The 12,636-nt window shown below is 36.3% G+C and overlaps 1 protein-coding gene across 4 annotated transcripts in view; it reads right to left on the bottom strand.

The window, feature by feature from the left end:
* SMAP1 (small ArfGAP 1) overlaps window positions 1-12,636 on the bottom strand; it is a 202,230-nt gene that overhangs the window by 42,611 nt on the left and 146,983 nt on the right. For all 4 annotated transcript variants that reach the window (XM_058306979.1, XM_058306981.2, XM_071218544.1 and 1 more), the window contains one exon: window positions 647-737. In XM_058306979.1, the coding sequence (XP_058162962.1) occupies window positions 647-737 (91 nt within the window). The remainder of the gene's footprint in view (window positions 1-646; window positions 738-12,636) is intronic.

Below are 12,636 nucleotides of genomic sequence, written 5' to 3'. Positions count from 1 at the left end.
CAGAGATGCCCAGAGATGTACTTACCAAGTGCAATGGATGTGTCATGATGAAGGGAGTGAGTGTTGCTGGGGGGGGAGTGGTGGGGTGGGGGTGGTGGGGTTGAATGGGACCTCATATAATTTTTTTTAATGTAATATTTTCACAAAATCAATAAAAAATTTTTAAAAAATAAAAATAAATAAAAATAAAAATATATATATATTAAATTTTATTTCACACCAGCACATTTTACAATTAGGCTACAAGAGAATTGTTTTGCTAAGGGGAAAAAGTTCCCCACAAAACTAAAAAGAAAGAAAGAAAGAAAATTAAAGATAGAGAAGGGGAAAAAAACACAAAACACTCTATTTTCAATGTTAAAATGTCACAGTCCACCAAACCTTTGAAGATTTCTTTGATATCTCTCTTCTCTTTCCCTAAGGAACTCATTACTTGTATTTCAGTAAAGACAGTTCTGGCAGACACCAGCTCCCTTAGAAAGATTTATTTATTTGTGAGAACTCAGCAAATCAACCATACTATTTACAAATTCAGTTAACAGATATCTTTGGCATACTGACAATAAAAAGTCATTATATTAATTTCAAGTAAAATTTTCAATAGTTTTGTAACTCTTAATGAGGACTTTTACTTTTTATTACTTACCAAGTCCTAAAAGATCAACAGTTGGCTCTGTAGCTTTTTTAGGGCTGGTACTTTTTTTAAGCTCCAATTGCTGATCTTCTTTTTTCTGTACCTTTAAAATAAAAAATCAGATTCATTTTTCTTAAAGGAATGGAATAAGCCATTTAATCCCCAATTAATTATGCACACTTCTGATAAAGTTAGTGTAATGAAGCATATGAAAGTATAAGTGTAATGTATGAAGTAAAAGAAAGCCTAAAACATTTATTATTGCATGTTGGGGAGCAGGTGTAGCTCAATGGTTGAGTGCCTGCTTCCCATGTATGAGGTCCCAGGTTCAATCCCTAGTACCTCCTAAAAAAAAAAGAAAAAGAACAAAAATCTTATCTTGTTAGGACAGACTGGGATTATTAAGGTCCAATAACAGTAAATCAAAACCGTAGCAACATCTTCCCTCCTATACCTGTCACTCTTTGATATTTTGCATTCAGCTTAGGCATGGCAAACATTTATGGAATTATTCCAGTTTAAACTTTCCTGCTACTGAAAACATCACGTATGGAATTTACTTTTTTATTAAGTGAGGAATGCAGTCAACTGTGAGTAGATAAAAATAGGTCATCTATAATTCATTAAACAAAATTTTCTAACAAGCAAGAACATAGGTCTGCTTCAATAAAGCAATTTTATAAAATATAATGTTCTTAGACACATATTGAGCAGATGTCTCATTCAAATTATGAAAGTGTTTACTAGAAGAAGCTTCACCAGCTAATCCTTTTGTAATTCAGAACACTACTCCACAGAATATAATTAAAAAGTATTTAGTTTGCAACTCCTATGTTTACCAATACTTCCTACCCCTTTAAATAAAGGACATAATAGCTGAATCTCTAGAATGGAACTCATTATCTTTAGCTGGTCAGTTAATGTAGATAATAGCATTAATACATACTATAAGAATAGAGAAGTTATACAACTTTCTAAGTTTTATTGGATATTAATCAAAATTTTCTTTAAAACTGAGATCTCAAATTATACATTAACTAGTTTAGCCATAACCAGTTTAACATTCATAGAATCATAAAACTAGAAAGCACATAAAATCAATTTTAAAGTTAAGGAAATTTAAGTGTCGTTGTCTGTCCAGTGGGTATATGAGTGGCTAATCTTCTGAAAGTGTTCCTTCCTCTGCACCATGATACCTTTTGCTTAATAATTTCCAATTACCACAAAGTAATTTTAAAATCTTCACATTAAAACTGTCAAATCATAGCACACTCTGCTTTTGATTTTTTTTCTTAAATTGTGTTTTTAAGGTTCAATTCAGACTGTAATCTCCATTTTATCTCTCCAACCATTTAGACATCTTTCAGTAAATAGCTCTGTAAATGACCTAGGGACTCTACTCTCCCAAACAATATTTCACTGGACTGGAGAATTATCAAGGATCTATAGAAATTTCAGAACTGAAAGGAACCTTGGATGACATTTATTCAATTCATTATGCAATGCATAAACACCACTACAACAGATCTCTTACATGGCCAGTCTCTCAGTAAAAATGTTTTTAGTGTTATGAAATCACTAGATATGATGGTGCAGCCTAGTTTGTATTTGGACAAATCTAAGTACTAGAAAGTTTTCTCTTTAGGCAACTTGTAACATAACCATCTTGTCCCTATTCTGCATACCACAGCATGTAGAAAACAAACAGATAAATATGTGACCTTCTGAGCAGCCAGGGTAAACCTCTGATTCATACTACGATTTTGGTCATCTAAAATCCCTCAACATTTTCTTCTGTACTGTTACTGTTCAGGGCAGTTGAAAGGTTTGGGTCATTTATTGCAGAACTGTACATTTGTCCAATTTTGATGGTATATTTGTATTCAAGATCTTTTGAGGAACTAATTCTATTATGCAATGTGTTAACTAATCTTCATTGCTTAGTCACTTGATAATGTGAACAGTATGACCTTATTATATTGTCACAGCTAATAAAAGTGCTGAAAATAAAGTTTAGGGCTGAGTCCTGAAGAATGCAGAGAACTTCCTCTACTGAGATCAGTTCTATTAACTGGATCTCTCTGGGTACAGCTGCCTATCCAGCTCACAAATAAATCTTGCTGTCTGATCATCAGGCCCATTTGTCTTCATCATGATCAGAAGGGTTATCTAAGAATCTCTACCTATTAGCTATGTCTGACAGGACCTATTCTCAGGAAACCCATGCAGGCAATTAGTGAGTGCTATTAACACTTTGAAAAAAGAAGTAAGCCATTTTAAAATCCATTTGAATTTTGTACAGAATCCATGTCAAGCTCAATGATACACTACTCATAATCCACTTACATCTTTTGTCTAAAATTACCTGGTTCCCACCTTAATTTGTACAATTCAATTCTTCAAAGAATGACCTAAAAATGCTTTATAAGTTGGATCTGCAAAGTTTCTCAATATTCAATACAAACAATGGCAAGTTTCCTTATCTGTATAAAATAACACTTATTTTGCAGGATTTTTATGAAGATTACGTAAAACAAAATACAGTGTCTCTTTCACAGTGTATGGCACGTAATAGGTACTTCATAAATGGCAGGTGGTGATGATTGTGGTAGTTTTTTTCAGTTCTTCTGGGTATATACCAAATCATGTAATTCTTTACTTAGCTTCCTGACAATAAGCCAAACTGACTTCCATAGCAGCTGCACCATTTTTCATTCCCGCCAGCAATGAATGTCTTCCTATTTTTCCACATCCTCTCCAACACCTGCAGTCTTCTATTTTTCTCAATAGCAGTCATCCTAGTAAATTTGAAATGATATATCATCATGGTTTTGATTTACATTTCTCTAATAGCTCATAATGAGCACCTATTCATGTGGGGGTTTTTTTTTGTTTTTTGTTTTTGGTCTTTTATATTTCCTCCTTGAAGAAAAGTCTTTTGCCCATTTTTAATTGCATTGTTTGTCTTTTTATTGTTGAATTATAGGATTTCTTTATATATTCTGGATATTAAACACTTACGAGTATTTGGCTGCCAAATATTTTCTCCCATTGGGAAGGCTGTCTTTTCACCTTCTTGATAAGGTCCTTTGATGCACACATACTCAAAATTTTTTTGATGAGGGCCCATTTATCTAATTTTTCTTTTGTTGTTTATGCTTTGGGTATAAAGTCTAAGGAACCATTGACTACAACAAAATCTTGAAGAGGGTTCCTTAGATTTTCTTCTAGGAGTCCCAACGCATATATAGCATATATAGTTCTAGCTTTTATATTTAGATTTGCATGTGGTATGAGATAGGGGTCCTATTTCATTCTTTTGCATTTGGATATCTAGTCCTAGAGGAGCTTTTGTTGAAGAGATGAGTCTTTCCTGGTTGAACAGACTTGGAAACCTTGTTAAAAATCAGTTAGTGGAAGCAAATGTGGCTCAAGCAATTGAGCACCTGCTTCTACTTGGGAGGTCCCAGGATCAAGCCCAGTACCTTTAAAAATAAAAAAATTAGCCATAGATGTGAGGGTCTATTTCTGGATTCTCAAGTTAATTCCATTAGTCAATATAGCTCTCCTTATGCCAATACCATGCTGTTTTGATCATTGTAGCTCTGTAATATGCTTTAAAGTCAGAGAGTGTTAGTTCTCTAACTTTGCTCTTTTCAAGATGTTTTTGGCTATTCAGGGACCCTTACCCTTCCAAATAAACTTGATAAGTTGTTTTCTCTATTTCTGCAAAGTAGGCTATTATAATTTTGGTTCCAACTGCATCAAATCTGTAAATCAATTTGGGTAGAATTGACACCTTAATGATACTTAGTCATCCAATCCATGATCACTGAAAGTCTTTTGATTTGTTTAGGTCTTCTCTTACTTCTTTTAGAAGTGTTTTGTAGTTTTTGTGTATAAGTCCTTTATGGCCCTGGTTAAATTTATTCCTAGATATTTAGTTCTTTAAGTGTAATTGCAAATGGAATTTTTCCTTGACTCCCTCCTCAGATTGCTCATGATTAATGTATAAGAACATACTCTATTCAGGTGTTGATCTTGTACCTCACCACTTTGCTGAATTCATTTATTAGCTTTAATAACTTTGTTATAAATTTTTTTGGAAGTTTCTATATAGATGATCATGTTATCTGCAAATAGTGTGTTTTATTTCTTCCTTTCCAATATAGATGTCTTTTATTTCTTTTTCTTGCCTAATTGATCTTCTCAAAGAACCAACTCTTGGTTTTGTTAACTCTCTATTATTTTCTATTACCAATTTCATTACTTCTGCTCTAATCATTGTTATGTCATTTCATCTGTTTGCTTTGGGATTTGTTTGCTGTTCTTTTTCTAGCTGCTCCAGACATGCACAGTTAGCTCTTTGATTTTAGCTTTTCCTTCTTTTTTTAATGTAAGTGATTAGGGCTATAAATTTTCCCACAGGACTGCCTTTGTTGCATTCCAAAGCTTTTGATATTTTGTGTCCTCATTGTCATTTGATTTCACTTGCCATTTCTTTTTTTTTTAAGAAAAGTTGTAAGCTTACAAAACAATCATGCATAATGTGCAGAATTCCCATACATCACTTAACCACAAACGGTATGCATTATTGTGGGACATTTGTTACAAATTATGAAAGAAAATCATCAGAAATTACTGCTATGTTCCAAAGGTTATATTTGGTGTACTTTTTTCATAAACCACCCAATTATTAACACCATGTATTGTACATCTGACATAGTTCAAGAGAGAAGACTTTCATATTTGTACAGTCAACCACAGTCCATCATCCACAACATAGTTCACTGTTAAACAGTCCCATGCCTTGTGCACTCCATCCAAAGTGTATACCAGTAGCTCTCAGTTTCATCACAGAGTCGTGCTGTCATCAAATCAGTTAATTTTAGAATATTTTCCTTACTCCAATATAAAATAATCCCACATCCCCTTTTATTGACCCTTAGCATTGATAGAGTACCTTCTTTGTGACTGATGCAAGAATATTACAATATTGCTTTTAAGTATAGTCCATAAGTAACATAAATTGTATTTTTCCCATGTAGCACCATATTAACACCTTGTAATAGTGGTATATATTTATTCTAGTTCATAGAACAACATACTTGTATTTGTACTATACTTTCTTTCAGTTGATATTTATATCCCCTCTATACTACCCTTTTCAGCCACAATCATATTTATAATCAGCTGTGTTAGTTCTGCTCAGGATATTGTGTTACCATGAATTCTATCCATTTCCACATTTACAATCAACATAATTGAAAATTCTCCATACACTTATATTTCATAATATAAATACGAATATACTAGAGAGAAGGAAAAAGAACAGCAGCTACGTACAGCAGGGGAAGCATAGAGAGATTGAAAGGTAATAAGGTTTTTTTGGGCTTTAATTATTATCAGAATAATGAAATTTCTCAAGAATGATTGAAGAGATGAATGCAAAAATGTGATTACACCGAATACTACTGATTGTACGCTTTGGATGGATTTATGCTTTAATAATATGTATCAATAAATTTAACTTGTTTAAAAAATAAAATTTTTTAAAGTCCTATTTACAGTGAGTTCACACTTATAGGAAAGGCTTAAATTATGATCATGTTTAAAAAGTCTACATACACTAAGCATTGGTACCACTGCTCAACCCTCATCTTATCTCCTAGAAACCTATACTCTAGATTTTTAAACTCCATGTGTTTATTCATCTTATTTAGTTCATATTTGTCCTTTTGTGTCTAGCTTATTTTACTCAACATAATGTCCTCAAGGTTCATCCCTGTTGTGACATAAACCCCACTTTCATTTTTTCTTATAACAGTACAGAATTCCATTATCTGTATATACCACATTGTGTTTATCCATTCACCAGTTCATGGACACTTGGGTCATTTCCATCTTTTGGCAATTGAGAATAAATTTGCCACTATGAACATTAGTAGGCAAATGTCAGTTCATATCACTCTTTTTATAACTTCTGAATATATTCCTAGGAGAAGGATTTTCGGGTCACATGGCAATTCTATACTTAGTTTCCTGAGGAACCACCAAACTCTCTTCCACAGAGGCTATGCTAATTTTACATTTCCAGCAATAGTAAAAGAGTGTTCCTACTTCTCCATGTCCTAGTCAACATTTGTAATTTTCTGGTTTTTAAATAACGGCTATTTTATAAGATATGAAATGATTATCTCAATGTGATTTGCATTTCCCTAATAGCTAGTGATACTGAACATCATTTCATGAGCTTTTGGGCCATTTATATTTCTTCTAGGGAAAAATGTTTAAGTCTTTTGCCCATTTTTAAATTGGATTGCTTGCCTTTTTATTGTTGAGTTATATGATCTCTTTATATAACATGGATATCAAATCCTTATCTGATATTTGGTTTCCAAATATTTTTTCCCATTGAGGAAGCTATCTTTTCACCTTCTTGACAAAGTCCTTTGAAGCACAAAAGTGTTTAATTTTGAGGAGGTCCCATTTATCTATTTTTTACTTCATTGCTCATGCTTTGGGTGTAGGGTTTAAAAAACCACCACCTACTACCAGGTCTTAAAATTTTTTCCTAGGAGTTTTATGGTTCTAGATTTTATATTAGGTCCTTGATCCACTTTGAGATAATTTTTGTATATGGTGTGAGATAGTTCCTCTTTATTTATTTCATGAATACTCATTTCTCCCAGCACCAATTTATTAGCCAAACGGATGCTGATGCAAAATACCAGAAATTGGTTGGTTTTTATAAAGGGTATTTATTTGGGATAGAAGCTTACAGATACCAGGCCATAAAGCATAAGTTACTTCCCTCACTAAAGTTTATTTTCATGTGTTGGGCAAGATGGCTGCTGATGATTGCCAGGGATCAGGCTTCCTGGGTTCCTCTGGGCTCAGTTCCTCTGTTTTCACAAGGTCAGCTGTAGACAATCAGGTAAACGGCTCTGTCTCTCTCTTTGGGGTTTCTGCTGTGTCTAAGGAGCCGTCTCTATTCCCCTGTGTTCTCCTGGCTCAGGTCCTCTCTTCCCAGGGCTTGCTTCTCTTTTCCTCTGGTGCTGACTTCCTGGGGCTCCAGCTTAAGACTTCAGCATCAAACTCCAACATCAAAAGTCCCCAACTCTGTCCTTTGCCATGTCTTTTATCTGTGAGTCCCCAACCACCAAGGGTGGCCTAATGACGTGGCCCAATCAAAGCCCTAATCATAACTTAATCATGCCCTAGTACAGACCAGATTACAAACATAATCCAATATCTATTTCTGGAATTCATAACCATATCAAACTGCTACAACCAATTACTGAATAGACTATTCTGAAAGCCTTGTCAAAACTCACTTGATCATAGATGTGAGGGTCTATTTCTGAACACTCAATTCCATTCCATTGGTCTATGTAGCTACCTTTAGGGCAGTATCATGCTGTGTTGACCACTGAAGTGAAATATTAATATGATTTAAAGTCAGGAATTGAGAGTCCTCCAACTTTTTCTTCTTCTTAAAGATGATTCTGGCTCTTTAGGACACCTTACCCTTCTAAAAAGAAATTTTATTAATTGGCTTTTCCAATTCTTTTAAAAAGATTGCTGTAATTTTTATCAGGATTTTATTCCATCTGAAACAAATCTGGGTAGAATTGACATTTGAATGACATTTAGTCTTATAATCCATGAACATGGAATGTCTTTCCATTTATTTAGGTCATCTTTGATTTCTTATAAATGCACTGTAGCTATCTGAATACAGGCCCTTTACATACTTCGTTAAGTTTATCCTAAATACTTGATTCTTTTAGTTACTATTTTAAGTGGAATTTTTTTCATAACTTCCTCCTCAGATTGCTCACTATTAATATAGAAAAACACTACTGATTTTTACATCTTCATGTTGAATTCTACCACTCTGATGAACTTGTTTATTAGCTCTAGTAGCTTTGTTATAGATGTGATTTCTTTTATGACCCACTGATTCCTTTATGGTCTGAGAATATGCTTTGTATTATTTCAATCTTTTTTAAATTTATTGAGACTTGTTTTGTGACCCAACATGTAATCTATCCTGGAGAATGATCCATGTACACATGAGAAAAATGTATATCCTGCTTTTTGGGGGTACAGTGTTCTGTATATATTCATTAGGTCTAGTTCATTTATCACATTATTTAAGTTCTCTGCTTATTGATCCTCTTTCTTTCTGTTCTATCTTGATGACAGTGTTGTATTGAAGTGTTCAGCTATTATTGAAGAAATGTCTATTTCTCCCTTCAGTTTTGCCTCATGGATATTGGGGCACCATAATTAGGTTCATAAATATTCATGATTGTTATTTCTTCTTGGTGGATTGCCCCTTTCATCAATATAGAGTATCCTTCTTTATTCTTTTTTTTTTAGTTTTCCTTTTGTACTCATGTTTATTTATCTCTATAGTATCCTTTTTTGTCTCTTATAACAGTTTGGCATTTAGAGTCTATTTTGTCTGGTATTAGTATAGTTACCCCAGCTTTTTTTTGTATACTCTTTGCATCGAATACCATTTTATTCTAGAACATTATTAAATAATGTTATTACTGAGATAACTTTTTTTTTTTTATTGACTTTGTAATAATATTACATTAAAAATATATATGTGAGGTCCCATTCAACCCCACCCCCCCACCCTCCCTCTTCCCCCCCCAACAACACTCGTTCCCATCATCATGACACATCCATTGGATTTGGTAAGTACATCTTTGGGCACCTCTGCACCTCATAGACAATGGTCCACATCATGGCCCATACTCTCCTCCATTCCATCCAGTGGGCCCTGTGAGGATCCACGATGTCCGGTGATCACCCCCGAGGCGCCATCCAGGGCAGCTCCACGTCCCAAATACGCCCCCACCTCTCATCTCTTCCTGCCCTTCCCCATACCCATCGTCCACCATGTCCACTTTTCCCAATCCAATGCCACCTCTTCTATGTGGACATTGGATTAGTTGTGTCCATTGCACCTCTATGTCAAGAGGAGGCTCAGATTCCACATGGATGCTGGCTGCCATCCTCCCATTTTCAGTTGTAATCACTCTAGGCTCCATGGTGTGGTGATTGTCCTTCTTCAACTCCATCTTAGCTGAGTGTGGTAAGTCCAATAAATCAGATTGTAGGTGCTGGAGTCTGTTGAGGCTCAGGACCTGGCTATCACATTATCAGTCCAGAGATTCAAATCCCCTAACTATATCTTAAACCCCAACGTTAACTGCACCTCCAGCAGATTAGTATGAAAGTCTTATGAAGGGAGATCCCATCTGAGTCCAGATTCATCACACATAAACACCATTTCCAGAGAGGGGCCATCTGCCCTGGTAGTAAACCCCGTCGGCCATGACCATAACTCTCATGGGTCTCTTTAGCCTTCATAGGAACCAATATCTGGGGGTTGTATCTGCTTTATCTGTCTCTCTGACTCTGCTCAGTTGTGCATGAGGGCAATCCTTCTGCCAGCCTCCAGACTCTTTTTTAGAAACTCGTAGCCATATAAACTCATTTCTCCTTTCCATTTCCCCCTTACTTTAGGTCAAACAGCATTTTAAAGTCATGTTATTTTATGTAGACATGGATATTCTGCTGATCCGCATTGAACCTTCCATATAAGGTCCTTTTCCAGTTGCATCATCAGTTGGTATTTGATAGTGGTCCCTCGTTGCCAGGGAGGCTCATCCCCGGGTGTCATGTCCCACGCTGGAGGGAAGGCATTGCATTTACATGCTGAGTTTGGCTTCGAGACTGGCCACATTTGAGTAACATGAAGGCTGACAGGAGGAAATTCCCAGGCACAATGTTGCTCTAGGCCTTGTTCTTATTTTAGGTTTATCAGCTCACAAGCATAGTCATTAGCATCATGGGCTCACTGTTGAACCCTCAAGATAACATTATTTAATATCTAGTATGTCTAAATTCATAGGTGGTAGTTTGGCAAGAAATCTAGATAAGATTTAACATAACTAGAAGAATCACCACAACCATAATAATAATTTCCATTTATGAAATTTCCATGTTTTACAAACCCATTTTTTATTTTTTACTTTTAGTAGTGAATGATAACCAACCTAAGTCACCTTGATATTAACATACAAGTGGGAAGCGGACTTAGCCCAGCAGTTAGGGTGTCCGTCTACCACATGGAAGGTCTGAGGTTCAAACCCCAGGCCTCCTTGACCCGTGTGGAGCTGGCCCATGTGCAGTGCTGATGTGCGCAAGGAGTGCCGTGCCACGCAGGGGTGTCCCCCACGTAGGGGAGCTCCACGCACAAGGAGAGCGCCCCTTAAGGAGAGCCGCCCAGCGCCAAAGAAAATGCAGCCTGCCCAGGAATGGTGCCGCACACACGGAGAGATGACATAACAAGATGACGCAGCAAAAAGAAACAGATTCCCGTGCCACTGACAACAACAGAAGCAGACAAAGACACAGCAAATAGACACAGAGAACAGACAACCAGGGTGGAGGGGAGGGGGAGAGAAATTAAATAAATCTTAAAAAAAAAAAAGCATACAAGTGGTAGAAGTTTCTGATATCTACTCTTTCAAGCAGAATATAGTGACTGTTGCTACTATTACTATTACTCTAATTATTAGTACCACTACAGCCACTACACAAACACTACTGCTATTACCCGCTCTCTCTGCCCCCAGATAAACTTCCAGTCCAACCTGGTCTCCTATCCTCCTCAAGAACGGAAATACTTTCTGTAATACTTACTCATGGTTATTTCAAAATAATGCAATGCTCTCTTTTAGTTCTGTACTTTTAGCCTTATGCCTCGTTTTTAAATTAGGTTAAAGACAGATGACCCCCAAGATCACATTTCCTGGTTCTGGCAGAGGAATACGGCCCCTCAGGTTAGTGATATTTGAAATATATATGTGATATTTTTAAAAAATATGTGCAAAATGGCTGACAGGGATCATCGAGTATACATACATCATCTCCCTCAGGTCTGTTACTCCCAGTTTATGACCTGAGACTGAGAGGCTGAATAAGGGGCCCAAGGGGAAAAACTTCTAAGATAAATGAGCACACCGCACACGTTATCAGATGCTTCACTAAGAACTAATGAACAGGTAACCAAATATGAAAAGTTACTGTTCAAGTTCCAAACTCAGAATCAAAACTGTAGCTGCAAAGTTTACAGATGTTTTTAAAACATCTAAATTCTAACCATTTCCTACAGGGTTTGGGATAAGCGCAAATAGTTGACTGCATTATAAAATAAGATGGCATCTGCCAAAGGTTACATATGCTCACTCTTTGTTCCAGGTGTACTATTTCAAACTGAAGACAACTTATCACAGATTTGGGATTCATACTTCCAGCCAACCAAGATGATGGCATATGATGCCGCAGGGTACTGTCAGTGCACAGAACCTTTGAACAATAAGCAAAATCTGGCAGAGCCATCTTGTTCAAAACTCCAGAAAACAGTTCCAGAGTTAAAGTGATAGGGCAAGAGCCAAACAAAAAAAACACTCCAGCTTTAAAGACAGTAGGTGACACTCATGGCACCATTTCTGGCACCCCTCCCAACACCATTCCAACACTGTGGAGGCTGCCTGAGCTCCAATTGTGGGTTCCAGGTCCTGTACCAAATAGAACAGAGTAACCCCCATGTGCATTCTGGGGAGCCTGTATGTAGGTGATATTCTACTGTGTGCCAGCCTAGAAAACTGAACCAGGAAACTCATCTCAGGTTTACCCTCCCTGAAATTGCCTTGCAGGCAAGAGTAACAACTAAGAGAAACAACTAAATCAAAACAACCTGGGGCAAAGGATTACCAGGACTAAATCATACAATAGAGCAACCTAAGAGGGAAAAAGTCTAGATCATATAGAGAAGACATAACCTGAGGAATTCCTGAGACCCAGAGCAAGCATGATCCCAGGACAAGGCACAGAAGAGACAGAGAAGACCCTGCACTTAATATTCACCTTGGGCTGAGATTCTTGATAGGAGAGCAAAACTTTGAAGGAGA

This window comes from Dasypus novemcinctus, chromosome 11 (genome assembly GCF_030445035.2).
Source record: "Dasypus novemcinctus isolate mDasNov1 chromosome 11, mDasNov1.1.hap2, whole genome shotgun sequence".
NCBI classification, from domain to species: domain Eukaryota; kingdom Metazoa; phylum Chordata; class Mammalia; order Cingulata; family Dasypodidae; genus Dasypus; species Dasypus novemcinctus.
Note: the sequence above shows the minus strand (reverse complement) of the source record. Positions and strands in the feature narration are given on the sequence as shown.